Genomic DNA, 27,750 nt, shown 5'->3' with positions numbered 1-27,750 from the left:
TGAGCAGAAATGCATGTTTAGTTTTAATAAGTGAGGCGTGCTGTTTTTCTTGCTTCTGCAGGACTACAATGATGAGATTAGACAGGAACAACTACGAGAGCTTTCACTGTTGAACGGTTCGGATGAGTCCAGCAGAGGCAGGAATGCACAAGGAAGAAACATTCGGGCATCGACCACAGTATCCGCCAGGTAACTAATTTACGCATGCATAAAAAGACTTACGTATATCACTCCACGGCTCCAGACTAACCTTTTTTAAAAGGAGCACAGTGGCTCCGAACTTAAAATTTTAGAGGCAGAGGCAGAAGATTCAGGGGAGCACACTGTAAATCGACATGCAAAGTTTTCCTCTAATTTTCACTGTTTAACCGATATATACTCTCATAATTTGATTTGATTGATTTCAAGCGTGGACTTTTTTTCAAGTGTGAAAAAAACAACAACAGTAATAACACTAATGATGATAATAACAAAACTAATGACAAATATAAACATATGTTGCTCGAAAAGGAGTTGAAAGAAGCCATGAGAATACAGTCATTTCCCAATATCGTCATCAACATCACTATCACTACCACCGCCTTTATCGTCGTCGTCATCGCTGTCCCCATATATTGATGGTACATTCAAGAGTTAAAATATATGTAATAATAGCTTTACTGGTGCTTATGGTGATAACCATTGTTCTTGAGATGTGTATTATTAATTATCCAATGTTACTTGTGGACCTGCTGCCAGAGGGAAGCGACCCCAGGCAACAGGACCACCCATTGCTTAATGTCCTCACTGTGCATTGAAAGACAAGATTTGGGAGCCTGTGCCAATGGGTTAGCCTCCAGCATCAGAGCTCCAGCCCTAGCCCTATACTCCAAGTGATATTGAATGTGTAGACATATAAACTTGTTTGCATACTAGTTTTCATCCATATGGATATGTATGACCATTTATTTTAACTATCACCATTGTACCAGCACTCTATCTTACTCAAATTATTGTGAATAACTATAAAATCTGGACTCAATTATATCCGAGGAATAGTGCCAACACAAATAATGAAAATGATAGTTAGGGCCACAACAATAATGATAACGATGGCAACAACAACCATAATAACAGTGATGACATCAATGATGACAACAACTATACGAATCATAATGATTATACTGATAATAATAATAACAGTTGAAATAATCATAATAACACCTATATATATGTGTGTGTGCGTGTGTGTGTGCGCGCGTGTGTGTGTGTGTGTGTGTGTGTGTATGTGTGTATATATATATATATATATATATAGATATATATATATATATAGATAGATATATACACACATCAGTAATAATACATATATGTCATTATTATTAGGTCTGCAGCTATCGAATATTTTAGTAATCGTGTAATCGACTGAAAATTCTATCGATTAATCGAGTAATCGGATAAAACATTTTTTAGGTAAAGAGCAATTATAAATATACATGAGGGAAAAAAAGACATTTAATCCAATAGTGAACCATTTTCAGTCATTTTCGATGTACATTGTTGAAAACAGCCAAAAATTGCATCTCAGATGTAACTAAAAAAAAAAATTCACTGCTTTCACTCAAAAAACAAAACAAAAAAACCCAAACATATTTCTTACCTTAAAATGTAATTATGCTTGATAACACACATCACTTGAAAGCTACGTGTTTTTCCCACGTGTTTCAATTGAATTTCCATTTGTGTCAAGCTATTTTTAAGTTCTAGTTAAGTTTTAAGTTAGTCTAAACCGTAAATACTGATAGGATTTTGAGTTTTTGCAGTGTTCAAAATAAATATATGATACCTGCTGTATTGGAGCACATTAGAGACCGGTGCTACTTGGTGTTTTATTCAGCAATGACTACTGAGCTAAAACTGACAGTTAGCTTTAATGTTTTAATTTTAATTTTACACCCTCATGTTTTTACAGATTCCTGGTAAATGGTGTTACACTTATATAGCGCTTTTCCACCTTTCAAGGCGCTCAAAGCGCTTTACACTATCTCACCATCCACCTACTGGTGACGCAGCACCAGGAGCAATGTGGGGTTCAGTGTCTTGCTCAAGGACACTTAGACGAGTTCATCAGGGCGAAGAATCGAACCCACAACCTCCAGGTTGGGGGACAACTACTCTACCACTGAGCCATGCCACCCGCCACCAGATTAAATAAAACCTGTATGTAAGACACGTTAGCCACGCATCGACAGTGGTCATAATCAATAGAAACCTAGCACCCTGAAGGGCTAACTTTACGTGAGCGAGTGACAGCAACGTTTTTTTTTTTTAGCGCTGAGAAGTCCACTGCTTAAAGATGGCGTCTGTTTACTAACGCTGCCCAGACGCGGCCGAGTCTGTCATTTCGCATCTAGTCTAAATGCATGCGATTAATTTATGAGACGCATCGGACACTACTTGCTACCACAAGCATCTTGCGGGCGTAGTTTTTAGCAACGTCAGCGTAGTTTGTAGCGGCTGTTGACTGCAGTAAGGTTTTTTTTATTTTTTTGTATTGCTTCTTCCTCTACACACGTGACGTCAACACGTTGTCAGCACGTTTAAAAGTAGTCCGGGCAAAACGTGATGCTTAGAGCTGGCAAAATTAAACGATTCCTCGAGGTGAATAAGATTACTCGGATCATTTTTTAAACTCGAGTTAGTCGAGTTGCTCGAGTATTCGTTTCAGCTCTAGTTATTATACATAGCACATGTAATACAGTGGTATGAAAAAGTATCTGAACCTTTTGGAAATTCTTGATGTGAAGCATTGTCCGATGTGCATCTGGCTCGGTCAAAAAAGCTGTCTGAAGAGCTGCGATCAAGGATTGTTGATTTGTATAAAGCTGGGAAAGGATAAAAAAACATCTCTAAAAGTCTGCATGTTCATCAATCGACAGTCAGAGAAGTTATCTACAAATGGAGAGAGGTTGGCACTGTTGCTTCTCCCCCAAGGTGTGGTCGTCCACCAAAGATGACGCCGAGTTTAAGGCAGTATACTCAGAGAGGTAATAAAAAACAAAAAACTCTAGAGTGTCTGCTAAGGACTTACAGAAATCACTGGCACAGTCCAATATCTTTATGCAAACATCAACTATATGTAAAACTATGGCCAAGAATTGTGTTCATGAGAGGACTCCACGGAGGAAGCTACTGCTGTTTAAAAAAAAATACATTTTTTCGTTTAATGTTCGCAAAAAGGAACTCGGACACTCCACAGAAGTTTTGGCAATTTTTTTTGTGGACTAATGAAACCAAAGTTGAATTGTTTGGGAGCAACACACAACATCATGTGTGGAGGAAAAATGGAACAGCCCACCAATATCAACACCTCATCCCCTCCGTGAAGCATGGTGGAGGGAGCATCATGATTTGGGACTGTTTTGCTGCCTCTGCCTTAGGACCTGGACATCTTGCAATCATTAATGGGAGAAATGAATTCAAAAGTTTATCAGTATGTGTTGCAAGAAAACCTGAGGTCGTCTATCGGACAGTTAAAGCTAAAAAGAGCTGAAACAAGACAATGATCCAAAACAAAGAAGTAAATCAACTTCAGAATGGTTTCAGAAGAACCAAATACATGTTCTGGAGTGGCTAGAGTCCAAACTTCAACCCCATTGAGATGTTGTAACATGACCTAAAGACAGTGATTCATGCCAGACATCCCAGGAATCTGACTGAACTCCAGCAGTTTTGTAGAGAATAATGGGCCAAGATTAGTCCTGATCGATATGCCAAACTCATCTGCAGCGACAGGAAGCTTGTGGTTGAAGTGATTGCTGCCAAAAGTTGGGGTCACAAATTATTAAATGTGATGGTTCACTTACATATTTTTCCCCCTTCTGTCATTGTTGGCATACTATCCTCATTAAAATATGAAAACCTATAAATGTTTGGGTGGTTTTAGTTAAAGCAGACAGTTTTTTTCATCTGTGTGATTTTGACAAAGATCAGACCACATATGATGGTGATTTTATGCAGAATTGTGAGAAATTCCAAAAGGTTCAGATACTTTTTCATACCACTGTATATGAAAAAGAAAAAAAAAGCAAGAAAAAAAAGTATATACATATATGTATACCGTATTTTTCGGACGACAAGTCGCACCTGAGTATAAGTCGCACCAGCCATTAAATGCCCAATGGAGAGGAAAAAAAACGGAGTATAAGTCACATTTTTGGGGGAAATTTACTTGATAAAATCCAACACATAGAACAGACATGTCATCTTGAAAGGCAATTTAATATAAAAACACAATAGAGAACAACAAGCTGAGTAAGTGTACAGTGCATGAACAACGAAATGCATATATACTGTCTTCACCAGGATGCTAAGGCTCGGTCCTGGCTATTCAGTGGGCTAAACTCCCAAATGACGATGCTGGACGTCTGTATAATTTGCTGAATCAGTTTCGTCCTCGATACCAAACAGGTTCGCATCAATGTAAATAAATGATAATTCGGTGCTTTTACAGCAATGACATGACATACTGTAAATGGTTAACATTCGTTCGCTAGCATTAGCGCATCATTCAAAAAACCACACAACTGGCTCTAAGAGTCCGATCGCGGGTGGAAAACACACAACAACAACAACAGAAAAGATGATACACACAGGCGTTGCCTCTGTAGAGATATTTTACAAGCATAGACAATGAACGTAGGTTCACAGCCGTGTTTCTCTCTCGCTAACTCTCCCACTCAGTCAAAGCTACGTAGCTGTCGGTCTTCTTCTGGCGTGTGAGCGCTCTTCTTCACGTAAACAAGTGCGAGTGCGCCCCCACGTGGGCGTTAAAGCGCCACAAACTAAAAGCATGTATTTCAATATAAAAAAAGTCAGTAATACAATTGAACTCACATTGCCAAAGGCAGAACGCAAACGTGGCCATAGCTATTAAGTTATTCAGATAACAATAGCATAAAGAACATGCTAACAAGTTTACCAAACCATCAGTGTCACTCCAAAACACCAAAATAACATGTGAAATGATATCATAAAGTGTTAATAATATCACACATAAGTCACTCCTGAGTATAAGTCGCACCCCCAGCCAAACTATGAAAAAAAAAACTGCGACTTATAGTCCGAAAAATACGGTATATATGTTAGAGCTGGGAAAAAATAGCATCTGGCGATATATCCCGATCCTTGATGTCACGCTCAGAGTAGCGATTCTTTTCATGAATATCGATACTTTAGATATTTCTAATGTGCTGCGCGAATGCAGCGCGGGCCACAAGCCAACAAACAACAGACGTCTCGATCCGATCAGTCTCCGTCCTGCTGCTTCATGTAAGTCCTCCCAAAATTGTTACATTCTGTGTCTACTCAAGGTGTGCTTCTATCCCTTTATTGCAATTAATATACGAGTTGTGCACAACGGAGTGCTCAATTCCAAATAAAATACCTATCTATAATCTAATTAGAATTTTTTTTTTATTTCTTAATAGGTGTATAAAATGTCAAACAAAGCATTGAAATAGTTTATGCATGAATGTGGTTACAGCACTTGTATTAAAATCTTGACTCTTTGGCTCCTTTTATAATGTATTTACTCATTAAAGCAAATTTTCGTCAGTATAACAGATGGTGGTCTGACTGGAGCAAACCGGTATGGTCTGTGAAATTTTGGCTGCACAAGTAGAACTGCTAATTCCAGCAGTATCAAGGAATGCTCAGAACAACAACAAAAATATTCCGCACCACCAGCAGCACTTTCCTACTCAGATTTACTGCTTATAGCACACTGATAAGCAATTAGTGTAAATCTCCGTGAAAAATATACACCGCTAATACCCCTTTGAGATGCTGCATTTCTGGCTCACAAGAGACTGTTACCTAGAGGAGGATATACCACAGCAAAAAGGCTATTCCAGCCTACCTGCATCAAATGTAAGTTGGAGGACAATAGACTGCTTTGCAATGCAAAGTCCAACTTGCAACCCTGGCAGTGATTTCTATCATCCTGCGTTGGACTGCCCCACCCAAATATAAATAATGCATCGGCCCTTTTTCCAAACTCTAGTTTAACAAACTTTCACTCACCAGTAAATATTGAATAGGACAATTAATGCAAGCCTTTGTGTGTTCATACATGAACAAATGTATAAACATGATGTAAACATTGCTCCATTCTCATACAACGTAAACATGTTTGTTCTTTAAAAACCCGATGTGAATAGTACCAATACCAAATACAAAGATTTCAAGAAGTCTCTAAATTTTGAATAAAGTTACAATACTAGTATATCTCGATCAGAATATACTCTGTACTGTACTTAGATTCTCCCATATTTTACATATTGTGTGGGAGTGTGGGGGGAATACCTATCACAATACAACAAATCCCTTAGTCATTGTACAGAAATGAGCAGTTCGTATCATTCATAAGACGGTTTTTGGATCACACCCATATACTATTTCTACAATCTAAATTTCTTAAACTCAAGACCTTCTGTATGAAGCTTTTGATAAAATGTTACCTGCAAATTTACAAAAACATTTTACCATTCGTGAAAGAGCTCATAATTTAAGAGGTTACGGGGAGTTCACACGTCCTAAATTTCGAAAAACTAGCCAAAGCATTTGTGTGTCTGTACACGAAGTGAAATTATGGAACAGTACGAGTTTACAACTTAAGCAGTGAACAAAAATATTCACATATTTAAATTGTGTTATAAACATTTGATTCGAAAATAAGTTTAGCATCATGTAAATTTTCAATTAAACTAAGTGAGACAACAGCTTCTCTTATTGGTGAAACAAATATTTGCAGGGAAACTTGACAACTGTTACACTGAGAAAAATACGGAGCTCAAACACACACTACACAGTTTCGCACAAAAAAAAAAAAAACACTGGAGACAAAATGGCGTACGAAACTCCGGCGTCGTAAAGTCGAAATCCCGTAAGTCGAGTACTTCGTAACTAGTGCTGCAACGATTATTCGATGAACTCGAGTAATTCGATTAGAAAAAAGCTTCAAATCAAATTTTGCTGCTTCAAGTATTCGTTTAATGGCAGTGGTGCTGTAATGGTGTTTTGAAAGTGTTTGCATTTAGTTTTATTGATTTGGGTGGATACACTGCCCTCTAGTGGAAACAGTGAATATGACATAACTCATTTAACATGGCTGAATCCAGCTGCTCCCTGGTAAGACCAACATAAGCTAATGTTTTTTTTTGTGCATTCGTATTTAGTTTACAAAGGTATATTTAGCTGTTTTTGTGAGAATAAGTGTTTGAACGATTTGTTAGGCATATTGTGAATAAAGTGAGCATTTTATAGCATTTAAGCTAGCGGACTTTTGCTATGCAAGTTAGCCAATTATTGTTTTGTTGTATTTCTCATTTATTTATTCATTCATTTTCCAGGCAGTTTGAGGCTAAGATCAGGTATTTTAATTTAGTTTTAAACGGAAGTGCAATCCTGCATAGTTTGAAGAAAGTTGGTTTTTTTTTTTTTTTTTTTTTTTTTTTTTATCTTGCCATTTTATGCTCTTTTGAAACTGCAATCTTAGCAAGCCTTTGCTTTACATCGCTTGAAATCTATTCTCCTACGCATTAAATGTTCCTAATCCAGTTACTCGATTATTCGAATTAACTAGTTAATAGATTAATCAACTACTAAAATAATCGATAGCTGCAGCTCTAGTCGTAACCTGGGGACTACCTGTATATACATACTAGTGTGTGTGTGTGTGTGTGTGTGTGTGTGTGTGTGTGTGTGTGTGTGTGTGTGTGTGTGTGTGTGTGTGTGTGTGTGTGTGTGTGTGTGTGTGTGTGTGTGTATACGTATATATACAGTACATACAGTGCCTTGCAAAAGTATTCGGCCCCCTTGAACATTGCAACCTTTCGCCACATTTCAGGCTTCAAACATAAAGATATAAAATTTTAATTTTTTGTCAAGAATCAACAACAAGTGGGACACAATCGTGAAGTGGAACAAAATTTATTGGATAATTTAAACTTTTTTAACAAATAAAAAACTGAAAAGTGGGGCGTGCAATATTATTCGGCCCCCTTGCGTTAATACTTTGTAGCGCCACCTTTTGCTCCAATTACAGCTGCAAGTCGCTTGGGGTATGTTTCTATCAGTTTTGCACATCGAGAGACTGACATTCTTGCCCATTCTTCCTTGCAAAACAGCTCGAGCTCAGTGAGGTTGGATGGAGAGTGTTTGTGAACAGCAGTCTTCAGCTCTTTCCACAGATTCTCGATTGGATTCAGGTCTGGACTTTGACTTGGCCATTCTAACACCTGAATACGTTTATTTTTGAACCATTCCATTGTAGATTTGGCTTTATGTTTTGGATCATTGTCCTGTTGGAAGATAAATCTCCGTCCCAGTCTCAGGTCTTGTGCAAATACCAACAGGTTTTCTTCCAGAATGTTCCTGTATTTGGCTGCATCCATCTTCCCGTCAATTTTAACCATCTTCCCTGTCCCTGCTGAAGAAAAACAGACCCAAACCATGATGCTGCCACCACCATGTTTGACAGTGGGGATGGTGTGTTCAGGGTGATGAGCTGTGTTGCTTTTACGCCAAACATATCGTTTTGCATTGTGGCCAAAAAGTTCAATTTTGGTTTCATCTGACCAGAGCACCTTCTTCCACATGTTTGGTGTGTCTCCCAGGTGGCTTGTGGCAAACTTTAAACGAGACTTTTTATGGATATCTTTGAGAAATGGCTTTCTTCTTGCCACTCTTCCATAAAGGCCAGATTTGTGCAGTGTACGACTGATTGTTGTCCTATGGACAGACTCTCCCACCTCAGCTGTAGATCTCTGCAGTTCATCCAGAGTGATCATGGGCCTCTTGGCTGCATCTCTGATCAGTTTTCTCCTTGTTTGAGAAGAAAGTTTGGAACAACGGCCGGGTCTTGGTAGATTTGCAGTGGTCTGATGCTCCTTCCATTTCAATATGATGGCTTGCACAGTGCTCCTTGAGATGTTTAAAGCTTGGGAAATCTTTTTGTATCCAAATCCGGCTTTAAACTTCTCCACAACAGTATCTCGGACCTGCCTGGTGTGTTCCTTGGTTTTCATAATGCTCTCTGCACTTTAAACAGAACCCTGAGACTATCACAGAGCAGGTGCATTTATACGGAGACTTGATTACACACATTTGGATTCTATTTATCATCATCGGTCATTTAGGACAACATTGGATCATTCAGAGATCCTCACTGAACTTCTGGAGTGAGTTTGCTGCACTGAAAGTAAAGGGGCCGAATAATATTGCACGCCCCACTTTTCAGTTTTATATTTGTTAAAAAAGTTTAAATTATCCAATAAATGTTGTTCCACTTCACGACTGTGTCCCACTTGTTGTTGATTCTTGACAAAAAAAATTCAATTTCATATCTTTATGTTTGAAGCCTGAAATGTGGCGAAAGGTTGCAAGATTCAAGGGGGCCGAATACTTTTGCAAGGCACTGTATATATATATATATATATATATATATATATATTTTTTTTTTTCCCTCCTCTCTCTCTCTTTGCTGACGGAGGAAATTGCCATTGCGGGTATTGTTCTTCCTTTACCTTTGTCGGGAGAAAAAGCAAAAATAGGTTGCAGGAAAGTATTTTATTTATTTGCATTCTAAATGAGAATTCGGGGTTGATTTATTACGTTTTCATTGTCCCACTCCCTTTTAGGCATTTTTGTCTTGTTTTGTTAGTTTTGTTCATTTGTTATGTAACCAGTTGAAAGTAGATGAACTGCACATGTAAAAACATGTCGATACAAATGGACAGGATATTATTATTGACCTTTTAATTCTCTTACAAATACCATGTATTGTAAAAAACTGTCTTTTCACATGTAAGTCAACACATAATACAGAGGTTAGTCTGCAGAATGTTTTTATTAACAGAATTCTACACCAAATTTATTAGTGTACAGTGGTACCTCTACATACGGAGTTAATTCGTTCCAGGACCTTGTTTGTATGTCGAAATGGTCATATGTCGAGTAGGATTTTCCCATAAGAATACATTATAATTCCATCAAATGTTCCACAGCCCAAAAACCTCCACTAAATCCTTAATAAATCCTGCTGGTACTATTAGAATTGGCAGTTACACATAGCAAAACAAATAAATTATTATTTTTTTAAAATCAGAATAATAATGTGATTATAATAATTCCTTTAATAATGTAATGAGTCGGGTTCTAATGTGGCGGTCGTTTTTTGCTGTACCTGAACGCACCCCTCGGCTGACGTGACAGTGAGAGGGAGCGGTAAGGTTGACAGCTTACTTTCACTTTCAGTGTTTTCTTGAGAACACCGTCAACTGCGGCGGACAGTTGGCATTTTGTGTTGGATAAGTTCTGGAATAAATGATAAAAACCTGATGAAGCTGGCGATTTCTTTGGCGATGCTACCACAATAATAATTGTCACCTTAACTTATAAAGACTGGCGAACAGAGGTCAGAGGATGACCATGGAGATGTATTGTTGAGCCAGTTGACGGATGCGCACCCCACGCTCATATTTTTCTATCATTTGCATCATCATTTCAATGGTATGCATCACCTTTTGCCTTGTTTCACCACCTGTACCAACCTTTATGCAACCTGTGTTGATTTCTCTCAAAGGAAAATCCGCAGAGCGTTTGTCTGCGGTTCTGTAATGTCGTCGTATTTTGAGCACGTCGTCAGATTGAGAAACAATTGGCCAGTCAAACTTCACGTCGGATGTCGAAAAGATCGTGTGCTGAAGCAATCGTATGTCGAGGTACCACTGTATTTTTATTTATTTATTTATATTTATTAGCAGTGCCACCCCTGGTGGCTGAAAAATGTCATTGCATGGAATTAACTTTCCTATAAATGAATTTAAAGGGGAAGTTCAGAATTTTTGTCATAAGGGGCACCAATGACTCGTGCTAGCTCAGCTACCCTGAAACTAACAAATAACTGACAAACTGCACGGAATTTGTTGAAATCAACTCAACTGACTAATTAAACCCCCGCTAACTCAAAGATTAAGCCTAATGTCAACAATTCTGAACTCTTTAAAATAAAGACTTAGCTCTTAAAATATTGTCTATAAAAGTTATAAAGCAATAAACAACAAAAATGAATGAACAATTTCATAATGGGTCAAAATAATTTTTCAAACAGATCATGTGATTAGTACCTTAGAGACGGTCCTTTGCTTTGCTGAGGCAAAACTACACCTGAGGAGGAAAGATGGATATTTAGGAATTTCTTTAAAGCTAAGCTTTCAAAAGCTTCTACAACAACTGCGCTCGAACCGAGGATTCAACACGAACAGTGTCAAGGTGTATACACACACAGACCCCCCCCCCCCCACCCCAGGCACACACTCACCAATATATGTATTTATTATATAAACATAGTAAGTTAATTTTATTGCTGACACTGCATTTCGGGGTCATCAACATGTTTTGCCCCCCCTTCCACAAAAATCAAACTACGCCTATGGCCGAGACACACACTGTATGTACTGTATATTTATACAATTAAGGCATTTTTCTCCCTCATAATCAACGTGATGATTGGCAAGATTCCACCTCCAATCTTTATCTTCCACTCAAACGCTCTGCTGAGCTCAATATGAAACGCAATCCAACACAACCTGCAATACCGTTAATCATTACTGTTTTGCAAACCTAAACAATAGGAAAAAGCTGGATGACACAGTCTTCCAAACTTACTCTTTGAAAAATGTACTTGACATAAATACAGTATAAATCTGTGACAATAAACAGTTGGGTTCCAGTTGACGAAAATACGGCAGAGATTGGATCATTTCCTGAGGCACAAATGAATGATAATTCAAGGCACCCTATTCGGAAGCACTTTAGAGGATCATTGTTTGGCTTTGGCAGAGGTTTGCCTTTTACATACAGTACTGGCCAAAAGTATTGGCACCCCTGCAACTGTGTCAGATAATGCTCAATTTCTCCCAGAAAATGATTATGATTACAAATACTTTGGAAGTAATATCTTCGTTAATTTAGCTTGCAATGACAAAACACAAAAGACAATAGAAAAAAAATTAAATCATTATCATTTTACTTAAAACTCCAAAAATGGGCCGGACAAAATTATTGCCACCCTTCGAAAAATCATGTGATGCTTCTCTAATTTGTGTAATTAACAGTACCTGTTACTTACCTGTGGCACATAACAGGTGGTGCCAACAACTAAATCACACTTCCAGCCTTTTAAAATGGATTAAAGTTGACTCAACCTCTGTCCTGTGACCTTGTGTGTACTACATTGAGCATGGAGGAAAGAAATTAAGACCAAAGAACTGTTTGAGGACTTCAGAACCAAAATTGTGAGGAAGCATGGGCAATCTCAAGGCTTTAAGTCCATTTGCAAAGACATGAATGTTCCTGTGTCTACTGTGCGCAGCGTCATCAATAAGTGTAAAGCCCATGGCACTGTGGATAACCTCCCTAGATGTGGACGGAAAAGAAAAATTGACGAGAGATTTCAATGAAAGATTGTGCGGATGGTGGATAAAGAACCTCGACTTACATCCAAACAAGTTCAAGCTGCATTCCGAGGGTACAACTGTGTCAACCCGTACTGTCCGTCGGCGTCTGAATGAAAAGGGACTCTATGGTAGGATACCCAGGAAGACCCCACTTCTGACCCAGAGACATAAAAGCCAGGCTGGAGTTTGCCATATCTTACCTGAGAAACCCAAAAACATTTTGGAAGAATGTTCTCTGGTCAGATGAGACAAAAGTAGAGCTTTGGGGGAAAAGGCATCAACATAGAGTTTACAGGAAAGAAAAACAAGGCCTTCAAGGAAAAGAACACGATCCCCACAGTCAAACATGGCGGAGGTTCCCTGATGTTTTGGAGTTGCTTTGCTCCCTCTGGCACTGGACTGCTTGACCGTGTGCATGGCATTATGAAGTCTGAAGACTACCAACAAATTTTGCAGCATAATGTAGGGCCCAGTGTGAGAAAGCTGGGTCTCCCTCAGAGGTCATGTGTCTTCCAGCAGGACAGTGATCCAAAACACACTTCAAAAAGCACTAGAAAATGGTTTGAGAGAAAGCACTGGAGACTTCTAAAGTGGCCAGCAAAAACACCTGTGGAGAGATCTGAAAATGGCAGTTTGGAGAAGGCACCCTTCAAATCTAAGAGGCCTGGTGCAGTTGGCCAAAGAAGAATGGTCTAAAATTCCAGCAGAGCATTGTAAGAAATTCAACGATGGATACCGGAACCGGTTAAGTTATTTTGTGCTACCAAGTATAAGGCTGAGGGTGCCAATACTTTTGTCCGGCCCATTTTTTGAGTTTTGTGTAAAATGATAATGATTTAATTTATATTCATTCTCTTGTGTTTTTTCATTGCAAGCAAAATGAATGAAAATGTTACTACCAAAGCATTTGTAATTGCAATCATTTTCTGGGAGAAATTGAGCACTATCTGACAGAATTGCAGGGGTGCCAATACTTTTGGCCAGCACTGTAGAGGTTTTGTGGCAATACAGTACCATCTCTCAACTATGACACATTTCAGCCTGGGAGCTTTACAAGCCTTCAAAACTGTCTGAGGTTATGCTCATTTCAGGTTTCACTGAGGCATTCTTTGCTGTGAGACGACCGCTGACGGATACTGTCTGGACACAGGCAGCAATAAAACCGATTTCACTGCAATTTGCAGACTGTTCACAGAACTTGCATCGTGGGATTCCCAAGGCAAATCAATGCCAGGCTCTTATGCTTGCTTGCTTGCTTTGTTCAGGGCCCGCAGGAACACAGGAAGGAACACGGTAACGCCTCGGGGGACGTCTGCCGCGACACACAGCAAGCTCGCGGCATCCGCTTTAACGAGGGATGCTCACACCCCGAGAGCCAGGGGAGCAGCGGTAGCGGCAATCGGAGGGTACCGACCTCCGCTGTTGGCCGCAACACATGACTCATACGACGACTATGTGAGTCCCATCTTCTTTGCTCATGTGAAAAGTACAGCTGATAGTAATTGCTATTTAGTTGTAAACCAGACTTACCGTATTTTAATCCACTGTTAATGCTATGAGTCTTATTTTACATGCAAAGGTAGGGCAAATTGTGACATAAATCCTAATTTTAAAAATTGGGGGAAGCAGGCAATTAGTTGCAGCAGAATTTTCTGTTAAAAAAGTACTTTTCTAAAGGATTCGGAGAATTATCTCCACTAAATTGTTTTATGCATTCAAACATTTTAAATTCATCATCGCTTGTTCAGTTCAGGGTTGCGCGGTGCTGAAGTCCATCTCAACAGAAAGAGCGAAAAGCGGCCCTGAACTGGTTGCCAGTCAGTTACAATTGCTTAATTTTTTTTTTTTTTTAATGTGTTCTGGTGGCGTATAGTTGCTCATTTGTCCCCACCAACTTTTAAGAAACTTTATTTGAATTATTTAACCCCTTCAGACCCGAATTTTTTTCTGCTGGGAAAAAAAAATCTTCGCTGATTTTTACTCTACTCAATACCAGAACAAAGTGCAATTTCTATGTCGGGGATATTTAATGCTTTTATTGGTCATTTTTAATGTTAATGTTACATTGTTTTTGATTAGAAATGAGCACTTACGTTTGCCTTTTTGAAGTTGCGTTTTATCTCATTTTCAAGGAGCCAAAGATAGCAAAGAAAGCATGCTAAACCTTATGATTTGATTTTGGGTAAAGTTTCGTCCAAGCATCTCCTAGAAGTGGCAGTAGCAACTAAATTCAGTGTATTTATTGATTTAGAGACGCGAATGCGTCATGTCATTCAGCAGCATGCTCAGGTCTGAAAGGGTTCATGAGTTCAGTTATATAGGTCATTTAGATTGTCTTCCCACATGTTGTAAGAATAGAATTGACCCTACTTTTATTAAGTGGATTATTCTCATCATGTTAAAACCTACATTTTCCCCCTTTTCACTTGCTGAATTTGCCGGTCCATTTTTTTCCCCTTAAACGCAAATTTGATTGGCTGATGACTTCACCCCACCCCCCCACGAACACACACACACCCGCACCCCTGACAGAGATAACATTTCGACAACATGCTGTCTCCTCCGCCCCCTTTGAAGAAGAGGGCTATTACAAATTTTTTTAGGCCAGCCGCCGCCACTGTAAGTAATGTAAAAAGATTAGGGCTGTCAAAATTATCGCGTCAACGGGTGTCCATTAATTTTTTAAATTAATCACGTCAAAATATTTGACGCAATTAACGCACATGCCCCGCTCAAACAGATTAAAATGACAGCAGTGTCATGTCCACTTGTTGCTTGTGTTTTTTGTCTCCCTCTGCTGGCGCTTTGGTGCGACTAATTTTATGGGTTGACATCAACAATGGCGAGCTTTTTTGGCGAGTTTTAATATAAAATTTCTATAACTTGTACTAACATTTATCTTTTAAGAACTACAAGTCTTTCTATCCATGGATCCCTTTAACAGAATGTTAATGTTAATTCCATCTTGTTGATTTGTTATAATAAACAAATACAGTACTTATGTACAGTATGTTGAATGTATACATCCATCTTGTGTCTTATCTCTCCATTCCAACAATAATTTACAGAAAAATATGGCATATTTTATAGATGGTTTGAAATGCGATTAATTATGATTAATTAATTTTTAAGCGGTGATTAACTCAATTAAAAATTTTAATCGTTTAACAGCCCTAAAAAAGACATCAATGTTGTGGAGGCGGGAAACACACCACTAATTTTGCTACTAATAGTCCGACCTGCATCAGCGTTACCATAACATTAAACTGTGTGAACTTGCTAACCTGCAAAACTCGAGTAGGAAGCTGCTTAGAGAGAAGCATGTGTTTGTATTTATTGTGTATGTTAATAAAATTTATGTTCAAATACTGCAATTTAAATTTGCTCATAAAATCCAGACATTAATTCTGGAAGTTTTCAAAATGTTTCTTTAGTAGTTTTGGAAAACAAAGGTTTGAATCGAACGGCGTATCACCACAACCAATACACATTATACTGGTAGTTAGTATAAGTAATAAGTATAAATCAATACAGATTGTTTGATTAGATTATTGATTAGATTCATATTCAATAGAAATGTAGCCATGGCCCCGTTCACCCAATCTGTTTGGTCTTATTAATGTCCCGTCCCCAGCAAAAAGTGTACATGCAGGTTATGCTGTTATATCATCCCTACCAATGTTGAGACCAAACCTACACCCTTGGCTTTAAATATTCCCCATCTCATAACATTAACATCTATCATTTAGAAGAATAATGTGATTGATATCAATATTACTATGAAAACAAATATAATTTTTTTTTTTTTTTTTTTTTTTAAGTTGAATTGAAACCTGACATTGTCTTTAGTTTGGGGGAATTTTTAGAGGTCGTTTTAGATCTTAAGGTTCTCTCCAACTTCCACCCAAACATAAAAGGCAATACTTTTTGCCAGTCGAGCCCATCCAAGGATCCCCGCTAAGCAGAGCCCCCTGTGTGCAGGCATGTGAAGATTGGGCTGTCTGCACAGGGAGATCCACAAGCACAGTCTCATTACCAAACCAAATTGAGTTCTGATGTAGAGCCTGCGTATTTCTGCAAAGTGAAAAAGCGCAACGTTTCTTCTCTTTGTAATTGGAGGTTGGAAAGAAGGTTGGGAGCACAGAGACTAGGGGATTACAGGAAGAAGATGAGTTTGTCCTGAACATTTTCTTCTCTCATATCTTACTTTGACGGGAGGTGCTTTTTCTGCTACATTATACAATTTACTCGGAGCGTACTTTGAAGATTGTATTTTTACCCCAATGACTTAGGCATTACAGCATACATAAACTATCACTATGCCAAACCCAACAACCGACTTTGAGCAAGCTGATAAAACGGCAACAATGGCAGGGGAAGTTTGGGCTCTGCAAAGATGCAGCCTCTGTGGATATTGTGTCAATTTCTCCAGAGGCCATTGACTGATGGACACTGTCAAAGTGTCAGGCTGTCTCCGTGTCCATAATGGCACCTATTGAGGGGGGCTATTGATTTAAAACTTTTACAAAAAATACAAGGAAGCTGGTGGTGATCATGTGTCCGTGCCTGTTCATAATTTATGAATTCAGTCTTTTATCTTTCGACAACAAATATCATATCTAGAATGACTGCATCTACCTAATGGAAACTACAAAGACATTTATGAATGGTATGTCAAAGGAATGGCACTTTTACAGTAAATGTTCAATAGAAGTTTGGCAAAGGATCTTTGGAAATGTATAAATTAGAGGTCAACATATACTCTATATATATGGACTTTTTTTCCAACATCAACCATCGGTCGATTAACAAAAAAAAAAAACAAAAAAAAAGCTGATAAAAAAGGATTTTGATCTGGCATCTGTGTAGGCAACTGTCGCTGACTTACGGTAGGACCCCAGAAGGGCACTGCAGCAGCTTGAAGGCAGGCTGCTTCAGGAAGCTTCAAGCTAGCCTGTTTTATAAATATTGTAAGATATTTTATCTTGCATGAGAGAAAATGCAATGCTGCTTTAGCCTTTTAAGGTGTTTACTGAGTGATCCTTACTCTAAATGTAACTCGTAGCATTAGCGTAGCATTAGCTTTAGATTAGCGAGCGTTGTCTTAAAACTCTCACTTGTTTACGTCTTGTGTGACGTCCTGGTGGGTTTGATTATTTGAAAATAATGTACTGTTCTTGCTAAGTGTGTATAATCATAAAAAGAAGTGCTGTGTTTGTTGGTTTTGTATCACTAGACTGAATTAATACTTCTCAGTCTCAGGTCATCCTTGTAAATCTGAAGCTGTTGAAGCATTTTTTTTTTTTAATTGCCTTTCATAAACTACATTTAAAAAAAAAAAAAAAAAGCATATCGGCCGCAAATATTGACTAACAGAATCGGCTTTGGGTATGGGCAATTGGCTGAAATTTTTTTTTTAGATATCAGTATCAGCATTTGAAAATCCCATATCGGTCTACCTCTAATATAAATGTTAGACATAACATGTAAATTAATTAGTTCATTAAAATAATCAACCAAACCCTATTCTTAAGGCCTACTTTAAATATTAAATGAAATCCTACTCTTTGATATTCCCTCTGCAAAATGGATCGCGATATATGGGCTAGATCAGGGGTGCTAACAAAAAGATCTGCTGCTGTAGTTTTTTTTTCTTGAAAGCTCAGCAACAATTTTGCAAGCTAGTAGCTTGTTATATCTGCTGCACTTAGAGTTGTTGTGTGAGCATGCACCATGACCTAAGTGTGGGTAAAATATACAGTAAATATAATTCAGATGTCATGTGACTGACTGCCCTGCCCCAAACTTGAAATAATGAAGTAATTTGCATCTGATTAATGTAAGTAACATAAATTACATTTTCTAAGGCAGCAAGTTTGCATTTTTAAAGTAAAGTCAACTTATCATATTTTACAGTGTACAGTAGTTTAGGCTTTTGCTCAAACTCAGACAGAGAGGTAGACAAATAGTACTGAAAATACATGCATGAATAAATGGATCGAGGAATGATTGGCAACCTTTTTTAATTGATACAATACATTTAATATCTCAACCAGGGGTGTGACAAAATATCAGAATGGTGATATACCGGGATACTTTGCATCCCAAAAGGTTATCGATACGCTCATGCCAAGAAGCAAGGTTTCGTTTTTAAAAAGTGTCAATGTTAAACAGGAACCACCAAGTTGCTACCAAAATCTTACACCATAATAGTGTCTGAGTGAACGCTATGGCTGCCATTGACGGGGCTTGATGCCCAATTCATTAAGACTGGGAAGGGCGAATGAATCTTTGTTCATTTGAAACCAGAGCATTCACAGTCACTCTTTCTGATTTTCGGAGCATTTACAGGTCACTTTCTGTTCTTTTTAGGGCATTTACCGGTCACATCCTGTTGAATTTGAGCCACTGCCTATTCATTTAGGGGCTTCCTGGGTCACTTCCTGTTCTTGAACCCAAAATCAACAGGAAGTGACCCATAAAATGCCCCAAAATCAACAGGAAGTGACTGCAAGGTAATTACCTGAAATGGCCCAGAATGACCTCTTTGGGTGGCATTGGCTGCCACTGATGACCATAAAAGTGGCATCCGTTTGAAGTGGAAGGGGTTAATTTGCTGCCACCCTCCCAGTTCAAATGAATCTGGACATCTTCTAGTGATAAACTTACAGCAGAAGGATGAAGATAGCTTGTTTTCTGTTTATTGGTTATTTTGTAGAATATCCTAGAATAATACAATAATTTCCTGAACAATGTATCCATAATTGTTCTATCGGCATATCATGAAATCATCGTTATCGTGAGCTTTGTATCGCAAATGGTATCCTGTTGTGAGGTGCCAAGAGGTTCCCACCCCTAATCTCAACCCCAGTAGGAAAAACATCCTGCACAAGTTTTTTTTTTTTTTTTTTTTTTTTGTACCTTTGACGACAACACTGTCAGCCCTCTCACTTCAAATCAATTGTAAGTCTATCAATGGCAGTGAACCAGATAAATTCAATTTCAGAAACCTGAGTCAGGAGGCAAACGTAATTAGAGAGAAGAAATAATATTTCATGTTCATAAACAACACATAATATACACACATACTATGTATCCATGTAATTAAAGTCATCTCACTTTTGTGAATAAATGATCATGTGATTGTTGTTTTCCACTTAATGAGAGCGTGGCTGTCACACAAAACCCCTCAAGAGACTATATGGGATTAATGAACCCTGTCGTGCCGCCATGTAGTTAAATAACAGAGTATCATTCTGTCTGTTAGAAGAACACAATTAGGATTGAAGGGCATTAATGTATTAAGTGAAGTGGGGCTCAAAGAGAGGTAGGGGGCAATGGTCTATGCGGGCTATATGCCAGAATCGACTGCACTGTCACGTCATGTGTTTTTGCAGCATATTCTTTACATTGTCATTAAAGATATGATGATTAATTAAGGGCTTTATGTGACATCCATAGAAAAATTAGACTGACGTCACACAGGGAGATAAACAGCAAAAACTACCTTTTATTAATTGACACTTCCTAATCAAACAATCTATAAACACCCCGCTTATCGATTCAACATTCCATTATCATGAAATAGTCATTGGGAAATGTTTTCGTAAATATCCCCACAGGGGCTCCCCAATTTAGGAGTATCAATATAAAAAGGAAGATTCCCTTTTACTAATTTTGTACGCATTTTGATGCTTGTACATTATTTTGTATAGATTTTCCATAATAAAAAGCATTTGCGGTTTGGTATGAAAGCTACAGTGGTACCTTTACTTAACGAAATTGTTTCTGAAAGTAGTTTAGTAAACTGAAAATTCTGTAAGCAGAGACGCGTTTTCCATGTAAATGCCCTGATCCGTTCCAAGCCGTCCAAAACATAGACAGCAATTTTTTTTTTATAAAACATAAGAATGCATCAAAACATATCATGCTTTATGCTTTATAAAAGACAATGGATGAGAGTTGTGCATAATTTAAAATACAAAAAATAAAGAAGGAAAGTGAATATACGTACTTATGTAAAGCTGTGGAAACACGAGGGGTGAATGAAGAGGACGTTGGGATACACACATACATATACAGTAGAGGTCCCTCTGAGCCAGATGCCAGGAAGATGCTAGGAAATAACCAATGGTAGAGCAACCATAATTACAGCGCCTTGCAAAAGTATTCGGCCCCCTTGAATCTTGCAACCTTTCGCCACATTTCAGGCTTCAAACATAAAGATATGAAATTTAATTTTTTTGTCAAGAATCAACAACAAGTGGGACACAATCGTGAAGTGGAACAACATTTATTGGATAATTTAAACTTTTTTAACAAATAAAAAACTGAAAAGTGGGGCGTGCAATATTATTAGGCCCCTTTACCTTCAGTGCAGCAAACTCAACCAGAAGTTCAGTGAGGATCTCTGAATGATCCAATGTTGTCCTAAATGACCGATGATGATAAATAGAATCCACCTGTGTGTAATCAAGTCTCCGTATAAATGCACCTGCTCTGTGATAGTCTCAGGGTTCTGTTTAAAGTGCAGAGAGCATTATGAAAACCAAGGAACACACCAGGCAGGTCCGAGATATTGTTGTGGAGAAGTTTAAAGCCGGATTTGGATACAAAAAGATTTCCCAAGCTTTAAACATCTCAAGGAGCACTGTGCAAGCCATCATATTGAAATGGAAGGAGCATCAGACCACTGAAAATCTACCAAGACCCGGCCGTCCTTCCAAACTTTCTTCTCAGACAAGGAGAAAACTGATCAGAGATGCAGCCAAGAGGCCCATGATCACTCTGGATGAACTGCAGAGATCTACAGCTGAGGTGGGAGAGTCTGTCCATAGGACAACAATCAGTCGTACACTGCACAAATCTGGCCTTTATGGAAGAGTGGCAAGAAGAAAGCCATTTCTCAAAGATATCCATAAAAAGTCTCATTTAAAGTTTGCCACAAGCCACCTGGGAGACACACCAAACATGTGGAAGAAGGTGCTCTGGTCAGATGAAACCAAAATTGAACTTTTTGGCCACAATGCAAAACGATATGTTTGGCGTAAAAGCAACACAGCTCATCACCCTGAACACACCACACACCCTGGGTCTGCTTTTCTTCAGCAGGGACAGGGAAGATGGTTAAAATTGACGGGAAGATGGATGCAGCCAAATACAGGAACATTCTGGAAGAAAACCTGTTGGTATCTGCACAAGACCTGAGACTGGGACGGAGATTTATCTTCCAACAGGACAATGATCCAAAACATAAAGCCAAATCTACAATGGAATGGTTCAAAAATAAACGTATCCAGGTGTTAGAATGGCCAAGTCAAAGTCCAGACCTGAATCCAATCGAGAATCTGTGGAAAGAGCTGAAGACTGCTGTTCACAAACACTCTCCATCCAACCTCACTGAGCTCGAGCTGTTTTGCAAGGAAGAATGGGCAAGAATGTCAGTCTCTCGATGTGCAAAACTGATAGAAACATACCCCAAGCGACTTGCAGCTGTAATTGGAGCAAAAGGTGGCGCTACAAAGTATTAACGCAAGGGGGCCAAATAATATTGCACGCCCCACTTTTCAGTTTTTTATTTGTTAAAAAAGTTTAAATTATCCAATAAATTTTGTTCCACTTCACGATTGTGTCCCACTTGTTGTTGATTCTTGACAAAAAAAATAAAATTTTATATCTTTATGTTTGAAGCCTGAAATGTGGCGAAAGGTTGCAAGGTTCAAGGGGGCCGAATACTTTTGCAAGGCACTGTATGTTACATTCAGTAAACTGTGGGAGCTGCGAGTAGCAGCCCATACTGTATTCTTGCCTTTCCTATCCTAAAATTTCTTTCCTAACAAAATATTATATATTTTTTATCATATAGATATATAATATATAACATTTTCCAGTTGAGGAGTGTCATAACCTGAAAATTCTGTATGTAGAGACGTTCGTAAGTAGAGGTACCGCTGTAGTGGGTTCGATTGGTTTAGTTGCCATCATAAAACATTGTACTGTTTTGCATGTGAATTACCATTATTTACTTATAGTGGTATAAAAAAGTACCTGAACCTTTTGGAATTTTTCACATTTCTGCATAAAATCACCATCAAATGTAATCTGATATTTGACAAAATCACACAGATGAAAAAAAGTGTCTGCTTTAACTACAACCACCCAAACATTTATAGGTTTTCATATTTTATTGAGGATAGCATGCAAACAATGACAGACGTGGGAAAATAAGTAGTGAACCCTTTAAAGAGCATTTGAAACCAATTTTTAACCAAACAATTTAAGTCAAGTCTGTGCCCAATCACTGATGAGTGGTTTAAAGCTGTCCTGCCCACTATAAAACACACACCTGGTAAGAATTGTCTTGATGAGAAGCATTGTCTGATGTGCATGATAGCTCGGTCAAAAGAACTGTCTGAAGACCTGCTGATTGTTTTTGACCATTGTTGATTTGTATAAAGCTGGGAAAGGATACAAAACCATCTCTAAAAGTCTGGACATTGTTGCTCGTTTAATGTTTGCAAAAGGTACTTGAACACTCCACAGAAGTTTTGGCAAAATATTTTGTCGACTGATGAAACCAAAGTTGAGTTGTTTGGGAACCGCTCACCAACATCAACACCTCATCCCCACCGTGAAGCATGGTGGAGGGAGCATCGTGATATGGGGCTGTTTTGCTGCCTCAGGGCCTGAACAACTTGCAATCGTTAATGGAATAATGAATTCAAAAGGTTATCAGAATGTTTTGGAGGAAAACCTGAGGATGGATGCTACAACAAGACAATGATCAAAACACAGAAGTAAATCAACTTCAGAATGGTTTCAGAAGAACAAAATACACGTTCTGGAGTGGCCAAGTCAAAGTCCAGACTTGACCCCTGTTGAGATGCTGTGGCATGACCTTATCAAAATATGTAAGCCTATAAATGTGTGGCTGGTTTTATTTAAAGCAGACACTGTTTTTACATCTGTGTGTTTTTGACAAAGATCAGATCAATGTCATTGTTTGCATACTATCCTTATTAAAATATCAAAACCTATAAATGTTTGGATTATTTTAGTTAAAGCAGACAGTTTTTTCATCTGTGTGATTTTGACAAAAATCGGATCACATTTGATGGTGACTTTTTGCAGAAATGTGAGGAATTCTAAAAGATTCAGATACTTTTTCATACCACTGTATCTATGTATGAAAAAGGTGAGATGGTCTGGATGGGAAAGTTTAATAGTCAATATAGTGTCAATACCGTGTGTGCATGCTTAAAACCAGTCCTGGGCGTACACAAAACTATTGATGGTCAACTAAATGTCAGCATTTGCATTCGATATTCAAGCAAAACAGCCAATATGTTTGATATAAGCTGGCATTTTCTACTCTAGTACATAAGTCATCTACAATAAGCTGCAAAAATCGTTTTTACTGTGATATAAAAGTGCTCCTTAATGCAGATCTCTTATCGAGTCAAAGAAGGCCTGTTTTCTAGAGATAGCGTATCTGCTTTTTCAGCAACTGACTGATGTTTCTGCTGTTAAGCTTTGTTGTTAATATTTTTCTCCTCCATCATAGTATGCTATGACATTATGGAATATAATGTGGAACCACTTACTGTAAATTTGTGTTGTTGTTTTTTTTATTATTGTGGTAGAACATTGTGAAAAGGAACCACAAAGGCAGATTCAGAATAACCCAATATACACCCAGTATCATTTTAAACAGTTGGCCGTCATTGCATTAATGATTGCTTTTGCAGTAATGCAGTATTCTGTCCTAATTCGAGAATTTTAAAATTGGTTAACTAGGGATGTCCCAAACACATATTTTTGCACCCGAGTCCGAGTCACCTGATTTTGAGAATCTACCGATACAGAGTCCCGATCCGATACCAAAAAATAAGTGTTGTTCAAAAAAAAATTTTTAAACGTATTATTGTCCCACTGTTCTGCCTTCATAAAGTGAATTATTTTTAAACAAGAATAACGTAGAAAATTGCTTGTTTTTATTATTGTCATTGAGTGCATCCACTCAAATGCGCTCACGCTGCTGAGAACAGCCACTCACTTACACACACACACAATAAGTTGCCACAGGGTTACCCTAACAAGATGACAGTCATTTTGGATCAACTAAACACTTTTGATGGGCTCTACAGGGTGACCCAAAAAAAAGTTTACACTCAGTTGACTGCTTGTTTAAAAGCCATTGAAACATATCTAAATAGGTTGTCATGCTTAAGTGATTCATTAAGGTCACTCAATGCAGCTGGTAATCTCTCGTCTCTACAATTCCTGTGCTTCTGCTGAAAATGAAGAAAACTTTAGCTGTACCTGAATTGCTGCGTGCCGGTCTGACACCTACTGAGATTGCAGCAAATCTGAGAATATCCAGATGTGCAGTCTACAAAGTTAAAAAGAAGCTGAAAGATACTGGAACAGCCTCACGAAAACCTGGGTCTGGAAAACCCGATCTGTGCGGACCAAAAAGTTGATTGACAAGGTGATATGTGGCCACCCCAGAGCCCAGATCTCAATCCCCTGGGTTATAGCATATGGGCAACTGTGGAGGACAGTGCCTGTAAGAAGCCACAAACTTCTGTGGCAGCCTTGGAGAGGTCCATTGTTAGATCTTGGGAAAATATGACAGCATCCTACATAAAGAAGACCTGTCAAGTGTTCCGCAGGCGCCTGGAGGCTGTTGTGACACTTAAGGGAGGACACATTGAAAAATAGAGTGTACTGTACGTTCTTTACAATAATGTATAATTTGTGATTAAATTCTAATTTTAAACTGAATAAACATGGCATTTAAGTTGTATTATGGCAGTGTAAACTTTTTTTTGGGTCACCCTGTAATTGGCAGAGAACAAAAATGGCATTGGGTTTCTCACCTAGATATATACAACATATCTGCGCCAAACTTCCCGTGCTTGTTGAGTCATACTCTGAAGGGTCCTGTAGGGGTCATTTGCATCAACCCTACAGCGCCAACTAGTGGCAATAGAAAGTCACTCATTTTTCTAATATATGTCCAGTTCTTTTCTGGTTGGTCATTGTCGTTTCAATACCTTTTGAAATACTTATTTTACGGCCCATGTCTACATGTCTCTGTCTGTTGCCGTGACGACCCTTTATTCACTCCTTTTTTGTAGTACTCTCTCCAATAGGGGTTTTTTATCTCTTAGGTGTGTGAATGTAAAGAGGCGACTTTCGAGCATGTTAGGTTCTAATGAGGTGATTAGAGAGGACGATCTGCCACCACCCTGACCTGCACACTGTCCGAGTTGCGTGACGTCCGAGTTGCGCTAGATTGCGAGGGCCCGTTCAGTCCTGCTTGCAGGCCTAGTTATATTTATTATTCAAAATGTCTATTTTTTTCCATAGAATAATTAATTGATGTCTAATATTTCATTTTTTAAAAAATGACTTTAACAAATTATTCACTTGCGTGTTTTAAACTTTTAAACAAATTATGTCACAGTGAAAAAAATGGTGTCTGTTAAAAAGTCACAAATATTTACCTCATAACTATCGCTTAATTGTATTTTTTCAATATGTTAGATGATAAATAATCGATCCAAACAAAGAAAAATTGGAAAAAAACGTTTAAAAAGGTAAATGTATAAAAAAGAAAATCTCGACCACTCCTTGATGTCTGCGATTTCTGCATCGCAACCCTTGCTATATTACCATGTTTCACCCATAAAATCCCCAAAAAATCCAGCTGTGGCCATTCATAGTTGTGTCTTGACACTTGGTGATACATGCTACATGGAGTTTTTGGATCGAAACAAGGTAAGTAGGCAATAATATGTCGTTAAAGTCATGGTGTCTAATTCTGCTCTCGCGTGCTCTCACCTCCAGATAGGGTTTTGCTGTTTAATTTTAATTTTTATTTTTTTTATTTTTTTTTTTCAAATGCCCTCCAGTTCAAAATTTTTCTTCCCCCAGAAAAGTAAGATTTTAAGCTTTCAAATGATCATGCATTCATATCGGACAATTTGGAAAGTTGGCTAAATTGGGGGTCTCAGAGCGGAACTTCAAGTCACCTGAGTGTTTTCCGCCATATATATTTTTCAAGTTTATTCAAGTGTATTAAAAAAGATATACCAAAGATGCATTATACAGGCATGAAAATCTCTCAAATTTCGGGGAAATTTGCTGTTTTGAAGTAAAGGATGACCTATGTGAATTGTGTAGATCCGGGGAAAACATTTTTAGGGGGGGGGGGGTTTAATATCGGACGTTTGGTTTGCAAGCGGGGAAGCAGCACAAAGCCAAAAAAGTGCACCAGAGTGGCCAAAATGTTGACTTATTTCAACGAAACAAAGGAGGGTACACTCTTCTGTCCTGTCTCTTCAATGCCAAGCTTGGCTGCTCGTCGGCCATGAATGAACACCTAAAGCGGCGTCACCCAGTTGTAATTTTGAAAGACGACAGGAGACAATTACAAGCTGGCAGATTGTAAATCTAACTAACTAACGACATATTTTATTGAAGTTGCTAAGCTTGTCACGATATGCAATAAGTCCATTTATCGCAAGGTAAATAAAAATGAGGGCGGTAATTTTCACGGCTGCGTTTTATCGTTGCGTACGTGCATTCGTGCATACATTTGTATGTGCGTGTACACGTGCGTGTTGATGGCATATGAGACTCCAGTTCCTTTCACAAAAGTTTATTGGTCATCAACATGCCGTAGAATTAAAGTTCAGACATACAAAATTAGGAAACACATCTATATTAAACACCGTAAATGTTAGCATTGCTACATTGAGGCTAATGGGAAAAAAAGACAACCTACTTTAGCATGCGATAAAACATTGGCAGTCTTCTCCAAAACGCAAACTTGCGGTTCAAAGGTAACGCTTTAAACATGAAAACCGCTGGTTAACAGCATTTGCAAACTAAAAATATTAGTCAGTTAGTAATTAGTAATTAGTTAATGCATAACCAGACAGTAACTAATAGTTTGGTAAACTTACCTCGAGCATTTATAATTTCTTAGTTAAGGGACACATGTGCTACACTTTACAATAAGGGTCCAAAACGCATTCAGTAATGGTTAAGAAAGGTTAAGGGGGGGACATAAGCATTTATAATTTCTCAGGTAAGGGGCACATGTGCTACACTTTACAATAAGGATCCAAAAAGCATTTAGTAATGGTTAATAAAGGTTGAGAGGGGGGAACTTAAGCATGTATAATTTCTTAGTTAAGGGATACGTGTGCTACACTTTACAATAGGGTCCAAAAAACAT

At 38.3% G+C, this 27,750-nt stretch overlaps 1 protein-coding gene across 3 annotated transcripts in view; it reads left to right on the top strand.

Annotated features, from left to right (window-relative positions):
* Positions 1–27,750, top strand: part of khdrbs2 (KH domain containing, RNA binding, signal transduction associated 2) — a 166,702-nt gene that overhangs the window by 100,321 nt on the left and 38,631 nt on the right. For all 3 annotated transcript variants that reach the window (XR_009064665.1, XM_057848697.1, XM_057848696.1), the window contains exons 5-6: positions 62–189; positions 13,766–13,955. Coding sequence is in view for 2 of the 3 variants with exons in the window: in XM_057848697.1 (XP_057704680.1) it covers positions 62–189; positions 13,766–13,955 (318 nt within the window). In the remaining variant the exon portion in view is untranslated. The remainder of the gene's footprint in view (positions 1–61; positions 190–13,765; positions 13,956–27,750) is intronic.

The sequence above is a fragment of the Corythoichthys intestinalis genome, chromosome 10 (assembly GCF_030265065.1).
Source record: "Corythoichthys intestinalis isolate RoL2023-P3 chromosome 10, ASM3026506v1, whole genome shotgun sequence".
Taxonomy (NCBI): Eukaryota; Metazoa; Chordata; class Actinopteri; order Syngnathiformes; family Syngnathidae; genus Corythoichthys; species Corythoichthys intestinalis.
This window is presented reverse-complemented; position numbering and strand designations above follow the sequence as displayed.